Source organism: Pleurodeles waltl, chromosome 11 (genome assembly GCF_031143425.1).
Source record: "Pleurodeles waltl isolate 20211129_DDA chromosome 11, aPleWal1.hap1.20221129, whole genome shotgun sequence".
Classification (NCBI taxonomy): domain Eukaryota; kingdom Metazoa; phylum Chordata; class Amphibia; order Caudata; family Salamandridae; genus Pleurodeles; species Pleurodeles waltl.
In genome coordinates, this window is record NC_090450.1 from 916,752,969 (window position 1) to 916,767,458 (window position 14,490).

The 14,490-nt window shown below is 43.6% G+C and overlaps 1 protein-coding gene across 4 annotated transcripts in view; it reads left to right on the forward strand.

Annotated features, from left to right (window-relative positions):
- The window catches only part of SETD1B (SET domain containing 1B, histone lysine methyltransferase), a 314,507-nt gene that overhangs the window by 44,773 nt on the left and 255,244 nt on the right, over nt 1-14,490 (forward strand). For all 4 annotated transcript variants that reach the window (XM_069214916.1, XM_069214917.1, XM_069214914.1 and 1 more), the window contains exon 5: nt 11,033-11,145. In XM_069214916.1, the coding sequence (XP_069071017.1) occupies nt 11,033-11,145 (113 nt within the window). The remainder of the gene's footprint in view (nt 1-11,032; nt 11,146-14,490) is intronic.

Here is a 14,490-nt window from a genome sequence, read left to right on the forward strand (position 1 = left end):
TAACAGGTGGTGGTCTCCTCAAATATCCCAGTAGACTGTTTGCTTTGAAATGACCTGGAGTCCTCAGCATGGGCTGAGGTAGAACTGAAAACCCATGCAGCCATGCTGGGTATCCCTGAACTGGTGGTTGTCAAGACAAGGGCACAGTGCAAGGCACAGGGTGAAAAAGTAGAGCTGGAGTCTGGAAGAAAGGCCCAGCCTACCAAGAGAAAAGGAAAGTCAGCTGGGAAACCAGCTGCAACACAACAAGAAAAAGAGAACATCTCTTCTCAGGAAGAAGTTCTGCCCTCTGAGGGAACTGAACCTATGGAGCTGGAACCTTATCAGGTTGAGCTCTTAGGCCCAGGGGGACCCTCAAGGGAAGAGTTGTGTAAGGGACAAGAAACCTGTCCCTCTCTTGAAGGCCTTAGGCAGCAAGCTGCTGAAGAGTCCAAAGGCAAGAAAAATGGAACACATAGGGTCTATTGGGAAGATGGACTCCTGTACACTGAGGCAAGAGATCCCAAAGCTGGTGCCACTAGGAGAGTGGTAGTGCCTCAGGGTTTCAGAGAGTTTATTCTGACCTTAGCCCATGATATTCCCCTTGCTGGGCATTTGGGACAAACCAAGACGTGGGAGAGGTTAGTCAACCACTTCTACTGGCCCAATATGTCCCAGAAGGTTAAGGAGTTTTGCCTCTCCTGCCCCACCTGTCAAGCCAGTGGTAAGACAGGTGGGCATCCAAAGGCCCCTCTCATTCCACTTCCAGTGGTGGGGGTCCCCTTTGAAAGAGTGGGTGTGGACATAGTTGGTCCACTAGAACCTCCCACAGCCTCAGGAAATATGTACATCCTAGTAGTAGTGGATCATGCTACTAGGTATCCTGAAGCTATTCCCCTTAGGTCGACTACTGCCCCTGCAGTAGCCAAGGCCCTCATTGGTATCTTTACCAGAGTGGGCTTCCCTAAGGAGGTGGTGTCTGACAGAGGTACCAACTTCATGTCAGCATACCTAAAACACATGTGGAATGAGTGTGGGGTGACTTATAAATTCACTACACCATATCATCCACAAACTAATGGCCTTGTTGAGAGATTCAACAAGACATTATAGGGCATGATCATGGGGCTCCCAGAAAAACTCAAAAGGAGATGGGATGTCCTCCTGCCATGTCTGCTTTTCGCTTACAGAGAGGTGCCTCAGAAGGGAGTAGGATTCTCACCCTTTGAACTTCTGTTTGGCCACCCTGTAAGGGGACCACTTGCTCTTGTTAAAGAAGGCTGGGAGAGACCTCTTCATGAGCCTAAACAAGACATAGTGGATTATGTACTTGGCCTTCGCTCAAGGATGGCAGAGTACATGGAAAAGGCAAGTAAAAACCTTGAGGCCAAGCAACAACTCCAGAAGTTGTGGTATGACCAAAAGGCTGCACTGGTTGAATTTCAACCAGGGCAGAAAGTCTGTGTTCTGGAGCCTGTGGCTCCCAGGGCACTTCCGGACAAATGGAGTGGCCCTTACCCAGTACTAGAGAGGAAGAGTCAGGTCACCTACCTGGTGGACCTGGGCACAAGCAGGAGCCCCAAGAGGGTGATCCATGTGAACCGCCTTAAGCTCTTCCATGACAGGGCTGATGTAAATCTGTTGATGGTAACAGATGAGGACCAGGAAGCTGAGAGTGAGCCTCTCCCTGATCTACTCTCATCAGACCCTAAAGATGGCTCAGTGGATGGAGTGATCTATTCAGACACCCTCTCTAGCCAACAGCAGTCTGACTGTAGGAAGGTCCTACAGCAGTTTGCTGAACTCTTTTCCCTAACCCCTGGTCAGACACACCTGTGTACCCATGATGTGGACACAGGGGACAGCATGCCTGTCAAAAACAAAATATTCACACAGTCTGACCAAGTTAAGGAAAGCATCAAGGTGGAAGTCCACAAGATGCTGGAATTGGGAGTAATTGAGTACTCTGACAGCCCCTGGGCTAGCCCAGTGGTCTTAGTCCCCAAACCTCACACCAAAGAAGGAAAGAGAGAGATGAGGTTTTGTGTGGACTACAGAGGCCTTAATTCTGTCACCAAGACAGATGCCCATCCCATTCCTAGAGCTGATGAGCTGATAGACAAATTAGGGGCTGCCAAATTCTTAAGTACCTTTGACTTAACAGCTGGGTACTGGCAAATCAAAATGGCCCCTGGAGCAAAAGAAAAGACCGCATTCTCCACACCTGATGGGCATTAGCAGTTCACTGTTATGCCCTTAGGTTTAAAGAATGCCCCTGCCACCTTCCAAAGGTTGGTGAATCAAGTCCTTGCTGGGTTGGAATCCTTTAGTGCAGCTTATCTTGATGATATTGCTGTCTTCAGCTCCACCTGGCAGGATCACCTGGTCCACCTGAAGAAGGTTTTGAAGGCTCTGCAATCTGCAGGCTTCTCTATCAAGGCATCCAAATGCCAGATAGGGCAGGGAACTGTGGTTTACTTGGGACACCTTGTAGGTGGAGGCCAAGTTCAGCCACTCCAGCCTAAGATCCAGACTATTCTGGACTGGGCAGCTCCAAAAACCCAGACTCAAGTCAGGGCATTCCTTGGCTTGACTGGGTACTATAGGAGGTTTGTGAAGGGATATGGATCCATTGTGACAGCCCTCACAGAACTCACCTCCAAGAAAATGCCCAAGAAGGTAAACTGGACTGTAGAATGCCAACAGGCCTTTGACACCCTGAAGCAAGCTATGTGCACAGCACCAGTTCTAAAAGCTCCAGATTACTCCAAGCAATTCATTGTGCAAACAGATGCCTCTGAACATGGGATAGGGGCAGTTTTGTCCCAAACAAATGATGATGGCCTTGACCAGCCTGTTGCTTTCATTAGCAGGAGGTTACTCCCCAAGGAGCAGCGTTGGAGTGCCATTGAGAGGGATGCCTTTGCTGTGGTTTGGTCCCTGAAGAAGTTGAGACCATACCTTTTTGGTACTCACTTCCTAGTTCAAACTGACCACAGACCTCTCAGATGGCTGATGCAAATGAAAGGTGAAAATCCAAAACTGTTGAGGTGGTCCATCTCCCTACAGGGAATGGACTTTATAGTGGAACACAGACCTGGGACTGCCCATGCCAATGCAGATGGCCTTTCCAGGTTCTTCCACTTAGAAAATGAAGACTCTCTTGGGAAAGGTTAGTCTCATCCTCTTTCGTTTGTGGGGGGGGGGGGGGGGTTGTGTAAGGAAATGCCTCCTTGGCATGGTTACCCCCTGACTTTTTGCCTTTGCTGATGCTATGTTTGGAATTGAAAGTGTGCTGAGGCCTGCTAACCAGGCCCCAGCACCAGTGTTCTTTCCTTAACCTGTACTTTTGATTCCACAATTGGCACACCCTGGCATCCAGATAAGTCCCTTGTAAGTGGTACCCCTGGTACCAAGGGCCCTGATGCCAAGGAAGGTCTCTAAGGGCTGCAGCATGTCTTATGCCACCCTGGAGACCCCTCACTCAGCACAGACACACTGCTTGCCAGCTTGTGTGTGCTGGTGAGAACAAAACGAGTAAGTCGACATGGCACTCCCCTCAGGGTGCCATGCTAGCCTCTCACTGCCTATGCAGGTATAGATAAGTCACCCCTCTAGTAGGCCTTACAGCCCTAAGGCAGGGTGCACTATACCATAGGTGAGGGCACCAGTGCATGAGCACTGTGCCCCTACAGTGTCTAAGCAATACCTTAGACATTGTAAGTGCAGGGTAGCCATAAGAGTATATGGTCTGGGAGTCTATTTTACACGAACTCCACAGCACCATAATGGCTACACTGAAAACTGGGAAGTTTGGTATCAAACTTCTCAGCACAATAAATGCACACTGATGCCAGTGTACATTTTATTGTAAAATACACCACAGAGGGCACCTTAGAGGTGCCCCCTGAAACCTTAACCGACTATCTGTGTAGGCTGACTGGTTCCAGCAGCCTGCCACAACCGAGACATGTTGCTGGCCCCATGGGGAGAGTGCCTTTGTCACTCTGAGGCCAGTAACAAAGCCATGCACTGGGTGGAGATGCTAACACCTCCCCCAGGCAGGAGCTGTCACACCTGGCGGTGAGCCTCAAAGGCTCACCCCTTTGTGCCAGCACCGCGGGACACTCCAGCTAGTGGAGTTGCCCGCCCCCTCTGGCCACGGCCCCCACTTTTGGCGGCAAGGGCGGAGAAAATAATGAGAATAACAAGGAGGAGTCACTGGCCAGTCAGGACAGCCCCTGAGGTGTCCTGAGCTGAAGTGACTCTAACTTTTAGAAATCCTCCATCTTGCAGATGGAGGATTCCCCCAATAGGATTAGGGATGTGCCCCCCTCCCCTTGGGAGGAGGCACAAAGAGGGTGTACCCACCCTCAGGGCTAGTAGCCATTGGCTACTAACCCCCCAGACCTAAACACGCCCTTAAATTTAGTATTTAAGGGCTTCCCTGAACCTAAAGATTGAGATTCCTGCATGTTACCGAAGAAGAAGACTGCTGAGCTGAAAACCCCTGCAGAAGAAGAAAGAAGACACCAACTGCTTTGGCCCCAGTCCTACCGGCCTGTCTACTGCCATCTAAAGAAACCTGCTCCAGCGATGCTTTCTCCAGGACCAGCGACCTCTGAATCCTCAGAGGACTGCCCTGCTTCCAAGAGACCAAGAAACTCCCGAGAACAGCGGCCCTGTTCAACAAAGACTGCAACTTTGTACCCAGAGGAGCAGATTTAAAGACCCCTGCAATCCCCGCAAGAAGCGTGAGACTTGCAACACTGCACCCGGCGACCCCGACTCGACTGGTGGAGAAACAACACCTCAGGGAGGACCCTCCGGCGACTCCAAGACTGTGAGTAACCAAAGTTGTCCCCCCTGAGCCCCCACAGCGACGCCTGCAGAGGGAATCCCGAGGCTCCCCCTGACCGCGACTGCCTGAACTCCATTTCCCGACGGCTGGAAAAGACCCTGCACCCGCAGCCCCCAGCACCTAAAGGAACGGAACTCCTGTGCAGGAGTGACCCCAAGGAGGCCCTCTCCCTTGCCCAGGTGGTGGCTACCCCGAGGAGCCCACCTCTTGCCTGCCTTCAACGCTGAAGAGATCCCTTGATCTCTCATAGGAAACCATTGAAAACCCGACGCGTGTTTGCACACTGCACCCGTCCGCCCCCGCGCTGCTGAGGGTGTACTTTTTATGCTGACTTGTGCCCCCCCCTCCCCCCCCCCCCCCCCCGGTGCCCTACAAAACCCCCCTGGTCTGCCCTCCGAAGACGCGGGTACTTACCTGCTGGCAGACTGGAACCGGGGCACCCCCTTCTCTCCATTGAAGCCTATGTGTTTTGGGCACCTCTTTGACCTTTGCACCTGACCGGCCCTGAGCTGCTGGTGTGATAACTTTGGGGTTGCTCTGAACCCCCAATGGTGGGCTACCTTGGACCAAAAACTGAATAAAATAATCAAATTCAACCCTTACACGCATCTGCCAAAGACATCGTAGGATACTTACTACATTTGCAAAAGTCAAAGCTAGCTTTTTCATCCATAAAGATACATCTTACCGCAATTTCAGCTTACCTGCAAATTACGCACTCAACTTCACTATTTAGGATTCCAGTCATAAAAGCCTAAAGAGAATTATACCACCAAGAACACCACCAGTTCCTTCATGGAACCTCAACATTGTCTTAACACGACTCATGGGTCCACCTTTTGAGCCCATGCACTCTTGTGAAATGCAATACTTAACATGGAAAGTTGCATTTTTAATTGCCATCACATCTCCAAGAAGAGTGAGTGAGATTCAAGCGTTTACCATACAAGAACCATTTATTCAAATACACAAGCATAAAGTAGTTCTACGGACAAATCCTAAATTTTTACCAAAAGTTATATCACCGTTCCACTTGAATCAAACAGTGGAATTACCAGTGTTCTTCCCAAAGCCAGATTCCATAGCTGAGAGAGCACTACATACATTAGACATCAAAAGAGCGTTAATGTACTACATTGACAGAACAAAACTAATTCGGAAAACAAAACAATTATTTGTTGCTTTCCAAAACCTCATACAGGAAATCCAATTGCTAAACAAGGCATTGCTAGATGGATAGTTAAGTGCATTCAAACCTGTTATCTTAAAGCAAAAAGAGAACTGCCTATTACACCAAAGGCACACTCAACTAGAAAAAAAGGTGCTACCATGGCCTTTCTAGGTAATATTCCAATGACCGAAATATGTAAGGCAGCTACATGGTCTACGCCTCATACATTTACCAAACACTACTGTGTAGATGTGTTAACGGCACAACAAGCCTCAGTAGGTCAAGCAGTACTACGATCATGGTTTCAAACAACTTCAACTCCTACAGGCTGAACCACCGCTTTTGGGGAGATAACTGCTTACTAGTCTATGCACAGCATGTGTATCTGCAGCTACGCATGCCATCGAACGGAAAATGTCACTTACCCAGTGTACATCCGTGGCATTAGTCGCTGCAGATTCACATGCGCCCACCTGCCTCCGCGGGAGCCTGTAGCCGTTTAGAAGTTGATCTTGAACATTTGTAAATTTGTAAATATATTACTTTAAACTACATTATATACATACGTATTCACTCCATTGCATGGGCACTATTACTAGTATACACAACTCCTACCTCACCCTCTGTGGGGAAAAACAATCTAAGATGGAGTCGACGCCCATGCGCAATGGAGTCGAAATGGGAGGAGTCCCTCGATCTCGTGACTCGAAAAGACATCTTCGAAGAAAAACAACTTGTAACACTCCGAGCCCAACACCAGATGGCGGGATGTGCACAGCATGTGAATCTGCAGCGACTAATGCCACGAACAGATGTACACTGGGTAAGTGACATTTTCCATATATATATATATATATATATATATTATAATTAACCCGTTACATTGAGTATTTTAAGGTTCACAAATCCCGTTTTCGCTTTTTTTCCCAAACTGAAGTCGCCCTACTTACTATTGAAATTATCATATTTTGGGGGATACCTTTTGTCCTGCAACAATGTTTTTCCAGCTTGTGGAAGCAGCGCCACCTGGTGGCACAACATAGTAACTCTCGAGCCTTTCTCAAATCCTTGGAATCGTGCAGTACTCTCTAAAGGCGTCTTGGCTTTATCTATTTTTTTTATGTGATAAAAGTTGAAGAATCTGCTTCACTGTCAAATGTGAGTTCCGCAGTCCTCCAACAAATGCATTATCGGTCGTTTCACTTCCACTTTACACACTGTGACAACTCTGAATGTAATATATGCAATATCCTGCGATTAAACAGCTGATATAATCAGGGTTAGGTGACGTGTGTTAGTTGTTCAATGGTAGTCATACTAATAAGCTTCATCGCCACATTGTAACATGATAGAGAAAGCTAAAGCCGTGCAAGTTTCCACAGTGTAGCTTAGTTTTTGGGCAACTCTTTAAATTCGTTAAAAAATAAATAATAATAATAATAAACAAAGGAACATGACTGCAGTGGCTCCCATGGCCAAGCCTGCTACTTAGGGAAACTTGGATAACTTAGTTTCTTGGAAGGTAAATGTTCAGTGGGAAAAGGTTAATATTTCTCTTAATTATTCTTTATAAACACCACTCTTCTTTATTTGGTCCTAAAATTTCCTAGAATCTGCTTCAGTTGGTGAATTTTCCCACTGTTTAATGTCCTTATGATCACATCGGCTTCACATCACTATTCATCTGAAAAGGTGAAATACATGGACAACAGCCTTACGGTTTACAAAAAAACAGAGGCTTGCTAGTCAGTTGTAACGCAGTAATGCACGCAAGTGTTGAAGGAATCACTTGCACAGGATGTCATGAGATACAGTCCAACACAGAAGTGACCATGTTAGTGTGTACTTGCTTGGTAAGGTTGTAGTGCCTTAGGTTGACAAATAATCCATTACTGAAACCCAAAATCTAAAAAACTTCTATTTCACAGCAATATCTAGCATGTTGGCATACCTTGGTATTGCCCTGTTTGGTTAGTAAATAAGGCAAAGTAATTCAGAAATAAGTTCTCTACAGAGCTGCCCCTCTTTTTATTTACATTCTGCTGCTTCTTCTCCAATCTTTTTTTTTTTTTCTGACCATCCTTTGTAGAACTATTCCCCAGTATATGCTTTGTCTCTGTCCACATTCAAAGCTCCAATTAAATTTCCTTCCTTTCACACACTTCCCCCCTCTCCAAACTAAATCTGTTTAGTATGTCAGAAACCTGCCTGAATTCTAGAGGCCCTGGACCTTCTTGCTAATGTCTTCACTTAAGACGTTTTCGCTTTTTGTACCCCTGTGATTTGATTGTTTTAATCACGCACGTGCATTTTTGTTTATTATCCTTGCAACTTTGATGGGGTGAGTGTACTTACTGGATGGCAAGGCAAATTAATTGAATCAAAGGGCATGTTAAACTACAGTACGTTTTAAAGCGAATCATGTCTATACTGTCCGAGCAGCATTTGTTTTATAATCAGTTGAAAGTGGTGTGTTCCATAATAGTCTGCCTCCCGCTCAGATGCCTTTCGCAAGATTGACTGAGCTCCTTCTGAGAGGGAGAGCTTCTTGGCTATCATATGTTTCGGGAATTTTAAAGATTTGGAAAACTCGCTTTCTGGGCCTTGCTTATTGATTATTATTTCTCTCAGAATGGCTTCCCTTTTCATACGTGTTTCCTTTTGACTGTTTTATCATTTTACTGGGTTTTAGCTCTCTGATGTTTATTGATTGATAAAATCTGGCTTAGAAGCCTCTTCTGCTGTTCTGCCAGTCTTGTGCAATTAAGAAAAATCAAGGTGTGTACCCGTAAATAGTGGTATTCGGCACTCTTCATCCATTGCTGCTGTTCACTCGTCATTTACATTTTGTTTTTCCCCCACATCCACTTACAGCTTTTTTCAGTGGGTGCGCCCACTTCAGCCATTGGTTTCCCGCCCTGTGAGTGACAGTGGCTTTCCTGATCACCCATGCACATCTTCCCACAGATGCACTTCAGTGCCAGAGCTGGCAGGTGTGAATTTATTTTGCCTTTTTTTTTCTTTACTTTGAGTATTTGGTCATTGTTGTATTTGTCTTAAGGTTATAGTGTAATTAAAACCTCATACACCTTTTTCTTCTGCCACCAAGAATTGTTTTGATGTGCAAGAAAACTGAAAAGGGATTCTCCAACTGTTCTAAGTTCACTTGCCTCCTAGGGAACAACCGTACTATTATATTCAAACTATATCCTGTGCTTATTTTTTTATTTAGCACGTAGTTGCCAATCTTAGATGGCAGCTTGTGTTCCTTACTCTGCTCTTTATAGTTGTGAATTTGAGGCCTATGCTTGCAATAATCTTCTCTCCTTTATTTTTTTGTTATTTTTATTAACACACCAACCCCTCCCTCCCCCGGCCCCACCAGCTATCAAAGGCCAGACATATTGGCTTTGCCAGTGCTGGTTGTCTTTTGTGGGTGCTAAGCATCCCGTTGTGAGTAAGCTGTTTCTCACACGACGAGGCACTATATGTTTTAATTTCAAGTTGGTGCTCTGTTGTAGAGCTCATCTAATATCTTGACAGTGACATGTTCCAGAAATATAGATATAATCCACACATTTAGTGGTATTAATAATTAATTTTTCTTGTCATGCATCTCAGTTGTAGCTTTAATCCTGCAATGAACCATACAGTTTAGATGCACTTTTTTACCAATGTGTCATCTAAGTAATGTTGCTGCCCCTGCTGGAAATATCGGTTTTACTGTGAAGTTCCCAAACTTTGTGCATCTGCATACGACAGTGTCTGCCTCCATAGAATCCTTGCACACTAGAGATTGCTCCATTTATTTGAAGCTGTAGTTCTCCCACAACAGGCCTGCGTGCTTAGAAAGCACTAGACTTTTCATCTCGGGTGACTGCATGCTTGATATTTTCATAGCTCTGACAAAATTACAGCTGTTTAGCTGGATATAAAAGTCCTCAAAGAAAGCAAAACTGGTAGGAAGTGCGACAAAGCTGTGTTGCATTTCATTGCAGTTTGCTTCTGAGGGGCAAGACCATGATGGAACATTTGCAGTGTTGTGCACATTACGTTTAACTTGTGTGTGGGAAGAAAAAAAACACTTGGCAGGGCAAATTCTCAGTCCAGTTATAGTCTCCCAAATGGCATTTGCGAAAGTGGGGATGCCACCACTAAGATTTGAATTTTTGCAATTGCGAGTTTAGGATTAGAGGCAGGTTTGTGTGTATTTCTAGATGAACACCTTGCAAACTTATAAGTTTGTGGCAAAATGCACCCAAATTTCTGTCAAGGGGAAGAGTAAATGATTTTACAGGGTGAGAATGGGTAAATGATACTGCTATGTTCAGTTTGTTTTGAAGAGAGGGGATTTTTCCTTGAGCAAATAATTTTCTCACTGGAGAAAATAAAATGAAAAATAAATAAATCTACATGTGCATCATTCTGTGACATTTATGCATGGTTTGAATTTCCCATACTTGAATGCTGTGCATTGGAATATTCAGGTCTACAGTTGGGAATCTTTTATCTTTTTTCGAAAACTTGGAAGCTGGACATAGTTCAAAATGTAAGGAGAAGAATGTCTAACTTCTTTTAGCGTTTTGAACTGAAAGAATTTCAGGATGTGTGTGTGTGTGTGTGTGTGTGTGTTTTGGAATCTAAAGATAAGTTTGCATGTCTGTTTTGCTGCAAAGTGAAACTGCTCTATTATCTTTATCAGTATACATGTACAAGCTGTTGACTTAGCAACTTATTGAGAAGTACTAATTGTGTGGGTATGCATCCAAGGATTATTTGCATATAAAGTGCAAAGAGTGTGCTCTGTTAATCACTGTGAACCCAGGGGTCTTGAGGCAAGTATAATACGATCATGTAAAAAGTAGAGTGGAAGTAAGAGTGTTGTTGTTTTTGTTATGGGTGATAGTAAAATGTTTAAAATAATCTCAGCCACAGGTGGGTATACTGGGTGCCGGAGTTGTTGTTGTTGTTGTTATTATTATTATTATTATTTTTACATTCACTTCTGGATTGAATTTTAGGTGAAACGCGGATGCGGTTCTATGAACTTCTCGTTAGTGGTCTATACACCCCACAGACTCTGCCTGTAGGGAGCGAGCTGGATGCTTCACCAATTGTGAATGAAGTGGCACAGGTATGTTGAGGCTTTTTTCCACTGAAAAAATGAAATATTTTGCAAAAATTATTTGTTAAAGAAAACAAGTCAGCCTTTGTCCTAATGACCATGAGATATGCACTCCAAAAAAAGATGTTGTGGGCTTACTCCTACCACACTGCCTTAAAAAATGAATTTTCTATTTTTCTGTACGTTATAGAATACATAACGTCAAAATAACTAGGTTATGTTGACGTGCGGTAACCTTACAGTTGGAAAACCGAAGACAAACTTGGTTTCTCCAAAATTAGATCCATTGAAATCATTGCCAGCGTAACTGTGATGTTAAGGTGCAACAGTATGACTAGATATCGAGATGAATGTTTAATGTATTAGGCTAATGAGTGCGTTTTTGTTCCTCTTTCGGTTAAATCCTTGTTGCTGCACTTTGCACAGCCTCAGATAGATTTAGGAAAAGTTTTTTTGTGTCAGAGAGCTGTGTCCTCGATCCTTAGATGAAAGAAAATGTAGCTTAAAGTACATCTAGTATTTATCACTTGTAGTAATCGGGCTTTTCGAGCCTAGTGCCTGAACATTTTGGAAACTGTCTCTGAGAAGGCAGCCAAACTAAAAAGAACTAAAATGAATATTATTTAATAGCCTAATTCATATATTCAAAGAGAAGTGTTCTGTAGGGTTAAAAAATGCAAAAGCCCACAATAATTTCTTGGAAATTGTTAGATGAATACGAGTTTTCAGTCTTCAAAAATATTTTGTTAACTTCATCAATGCGAAATTGAAAAAAATCTGCTATGTTAATCGTTATAACGAGTAACTGAAATGAATTTAAATGTATGAAGAATTGCTCCACCATGGAAGAAACATCCACCAGGACAGTTTCTCTATCAGGTTGGCAAAAGCAATATGAGGTGAGTAACAAAAGGCCTACAAACTCTATTCAGAGTGTCGAAAATGCAGTTTACGAACTTTGAATATGCTTGCCATTCATTATGGCTTTCACTCCTGAACTTGACCAAGCTTGTCTGAAGCTGACTGACACTGCTTCCTGCTGAGGGCATTTTTTAATTTCTAAAAGTTTTTCCTTTTGAATTTTAATTGTGGTTGTGAATTGGTTGATTTTCTAAGTAAGCAGGTCTTTAGAAAAAGGCAAAACAGTTTATTTTTACTAAGTTATAGTTAGTGTGGAAGAGTGTGCTCAACCGTTCATTTCTTCAATTCTTCTTGATGAGCTGAACGAAGTGTTATTAGTTAACAGTAACATTTGTCATCTAATGTGTTGTGAAATGGTACGATTCATGGTCACTTGGACACAATGTTTATATTACAATTATGTGTGCTTTCCTTGTTGGTCTGAACCCTCGTCTTGAAAACTCTCAGCAACTTATACTCTTACTTTGCTTAACAGAAATGTAATAATGGGGAAATCACGTTTTTGAATTGGAGGTTTAAGGAGCATTAGTTCTCCATTGAACGTTTGACTATTATCTCTATCAAGCGATATTGCGGCATTTGAATTTTGCCTTCATAAAGAGAAGGTGTGAAATGCAAAAGATTTTTCAAAATGGATGCAAAGTCTCTGTGTTGTTTCCTTCAGCCATCGTTGCTGTTGCTGACAGGATGCTGCAGGCCCTCGTTTACAGTACCATTCTACCAATAGGATACCGTAGAAGCAAGAGAGAGCATCCCAGGACAGACTGTCAGTGACCCAAGTTAAACTTGGTCATTAGGCCACCTACCTGAAATTGTCAGCTGTTCATGTTCTCGTAAAATAAGAGCATATTTGATCTATTTTTTCCTAAGATGACAGTTTTTTCAAGTAGGAAAGCCAGACTTTGAACATGTGGTCTTAACCCTCTCCCCGTGAACACATGCCACTATAACAATGCTGCACAACCTCTACTTAACATAATTTTTAGTGAAATTAAAATGGGTGAGTAGTCTTTACATTAACCACTGTGCTTTTGTAATCCCAAACTGTTCTACGTTAACATTGGTATTTTGGCTTAAAGGTCTCGTCTCTATTCCATAGCAGAAAGTCCAATCATATCTCCTCAGAGGTCCTCGGAAGTCTATTTCATAATTTTTGTATCTCTTCTTGTTTTTCTTTATGTGGTAACGTTTCAATTTTTGTAATGTAAAATAATAATTTAGTGCTTGCAGAGGTTGTTTTTACATTGCTTTAGAGGAACATTTTTGGTGTAAATCAGAAGTCACTAGATGGTTTAAAGCCAGTTTCATAGAACATCTGCTCACAAAACAGATTTTCTGCTCTCTTAATTAGTATTCCTTGCCTAGTGTGTCCTGTACTGCACCTTGCAAATTTTTTGGGGGAAAACTAAAGAATGTCTGGAACAGAGTGGTTATTCAGGCTCCACATATGCCTGTTTTCCTTTTGATTAAACAAACCCAAATCTAAATCGACTCTCAGAAGTCCCGAAATGTATTATTAAATACAGTGCATCTCTTGGCTCTTTTGGTTTTGTGCTACAGTGTGCAAAATCAACACCCTTTCCCCTGGTTACATTGTTGGTGAGTGGCCCCAGTATGGATCTTTCAATCTGATCCTAATCAGGCTGTCTATAAATTATGCGAATGTGCGGACATCAGTATAACTATGCTTTTGTGGATAGCGGTAATCTGAAATGGAGAACAACCTGTCCTTGTGTAAGAGAAAGGAGATAGCCGTCACCCAAATGGTAATCCTGCCCTCCTACCCTTTTATTCTGAACAAAGGATTTTATAATGAAATCTTGAGACTTCCATTGAATGCAGTTACTTCTCTTCCCAGCTGTACGTTCTTCACTACCAGACACTGAATGTTCACCCCAGTGATTACCTATGTGAAGAAGAAATTGTTTTTTGCTTAACAAGTGAGTTCCTCGCCATAAGTGAGAAAGAGGGGCATAATCCTTAGGCAGTGGAGTTGATCATTACAGAAGAAACTATGAGGACGGTGCTGAGTCAAAATCAGAATAGTTGATTAGTCGCCGCCTTTATAGGAAGGAGCTATGCACAATACAGGGATTCCTGAACTTGGCGGATATAGCCCACAAAAAGAGCTTGATCCCGGTTTCAGTGCTGGATGTCCTCCTCTTCCTAGCATACAACAGCTAACCTTCTGTCTTGGTGCTGCTGGACCTGTCTGCAGCAGTAGACACAGTCTCCCACTCTCTTTTGTTTGACTCTAAGAGAGCTGGATTCAGGACGGTGCTTAACCCTGACTTAAATTTTACCCCCAGGATCAATCCTAGGCAGTCTCTGTCCCCTTTCAGCTCTGGGTTTATATTCTGTGGTCCCTGATGCAGTTCTTAAATTTGTAGAAGCGCTGCATTACACAAATCAATACCACTCAAGCATACAAAC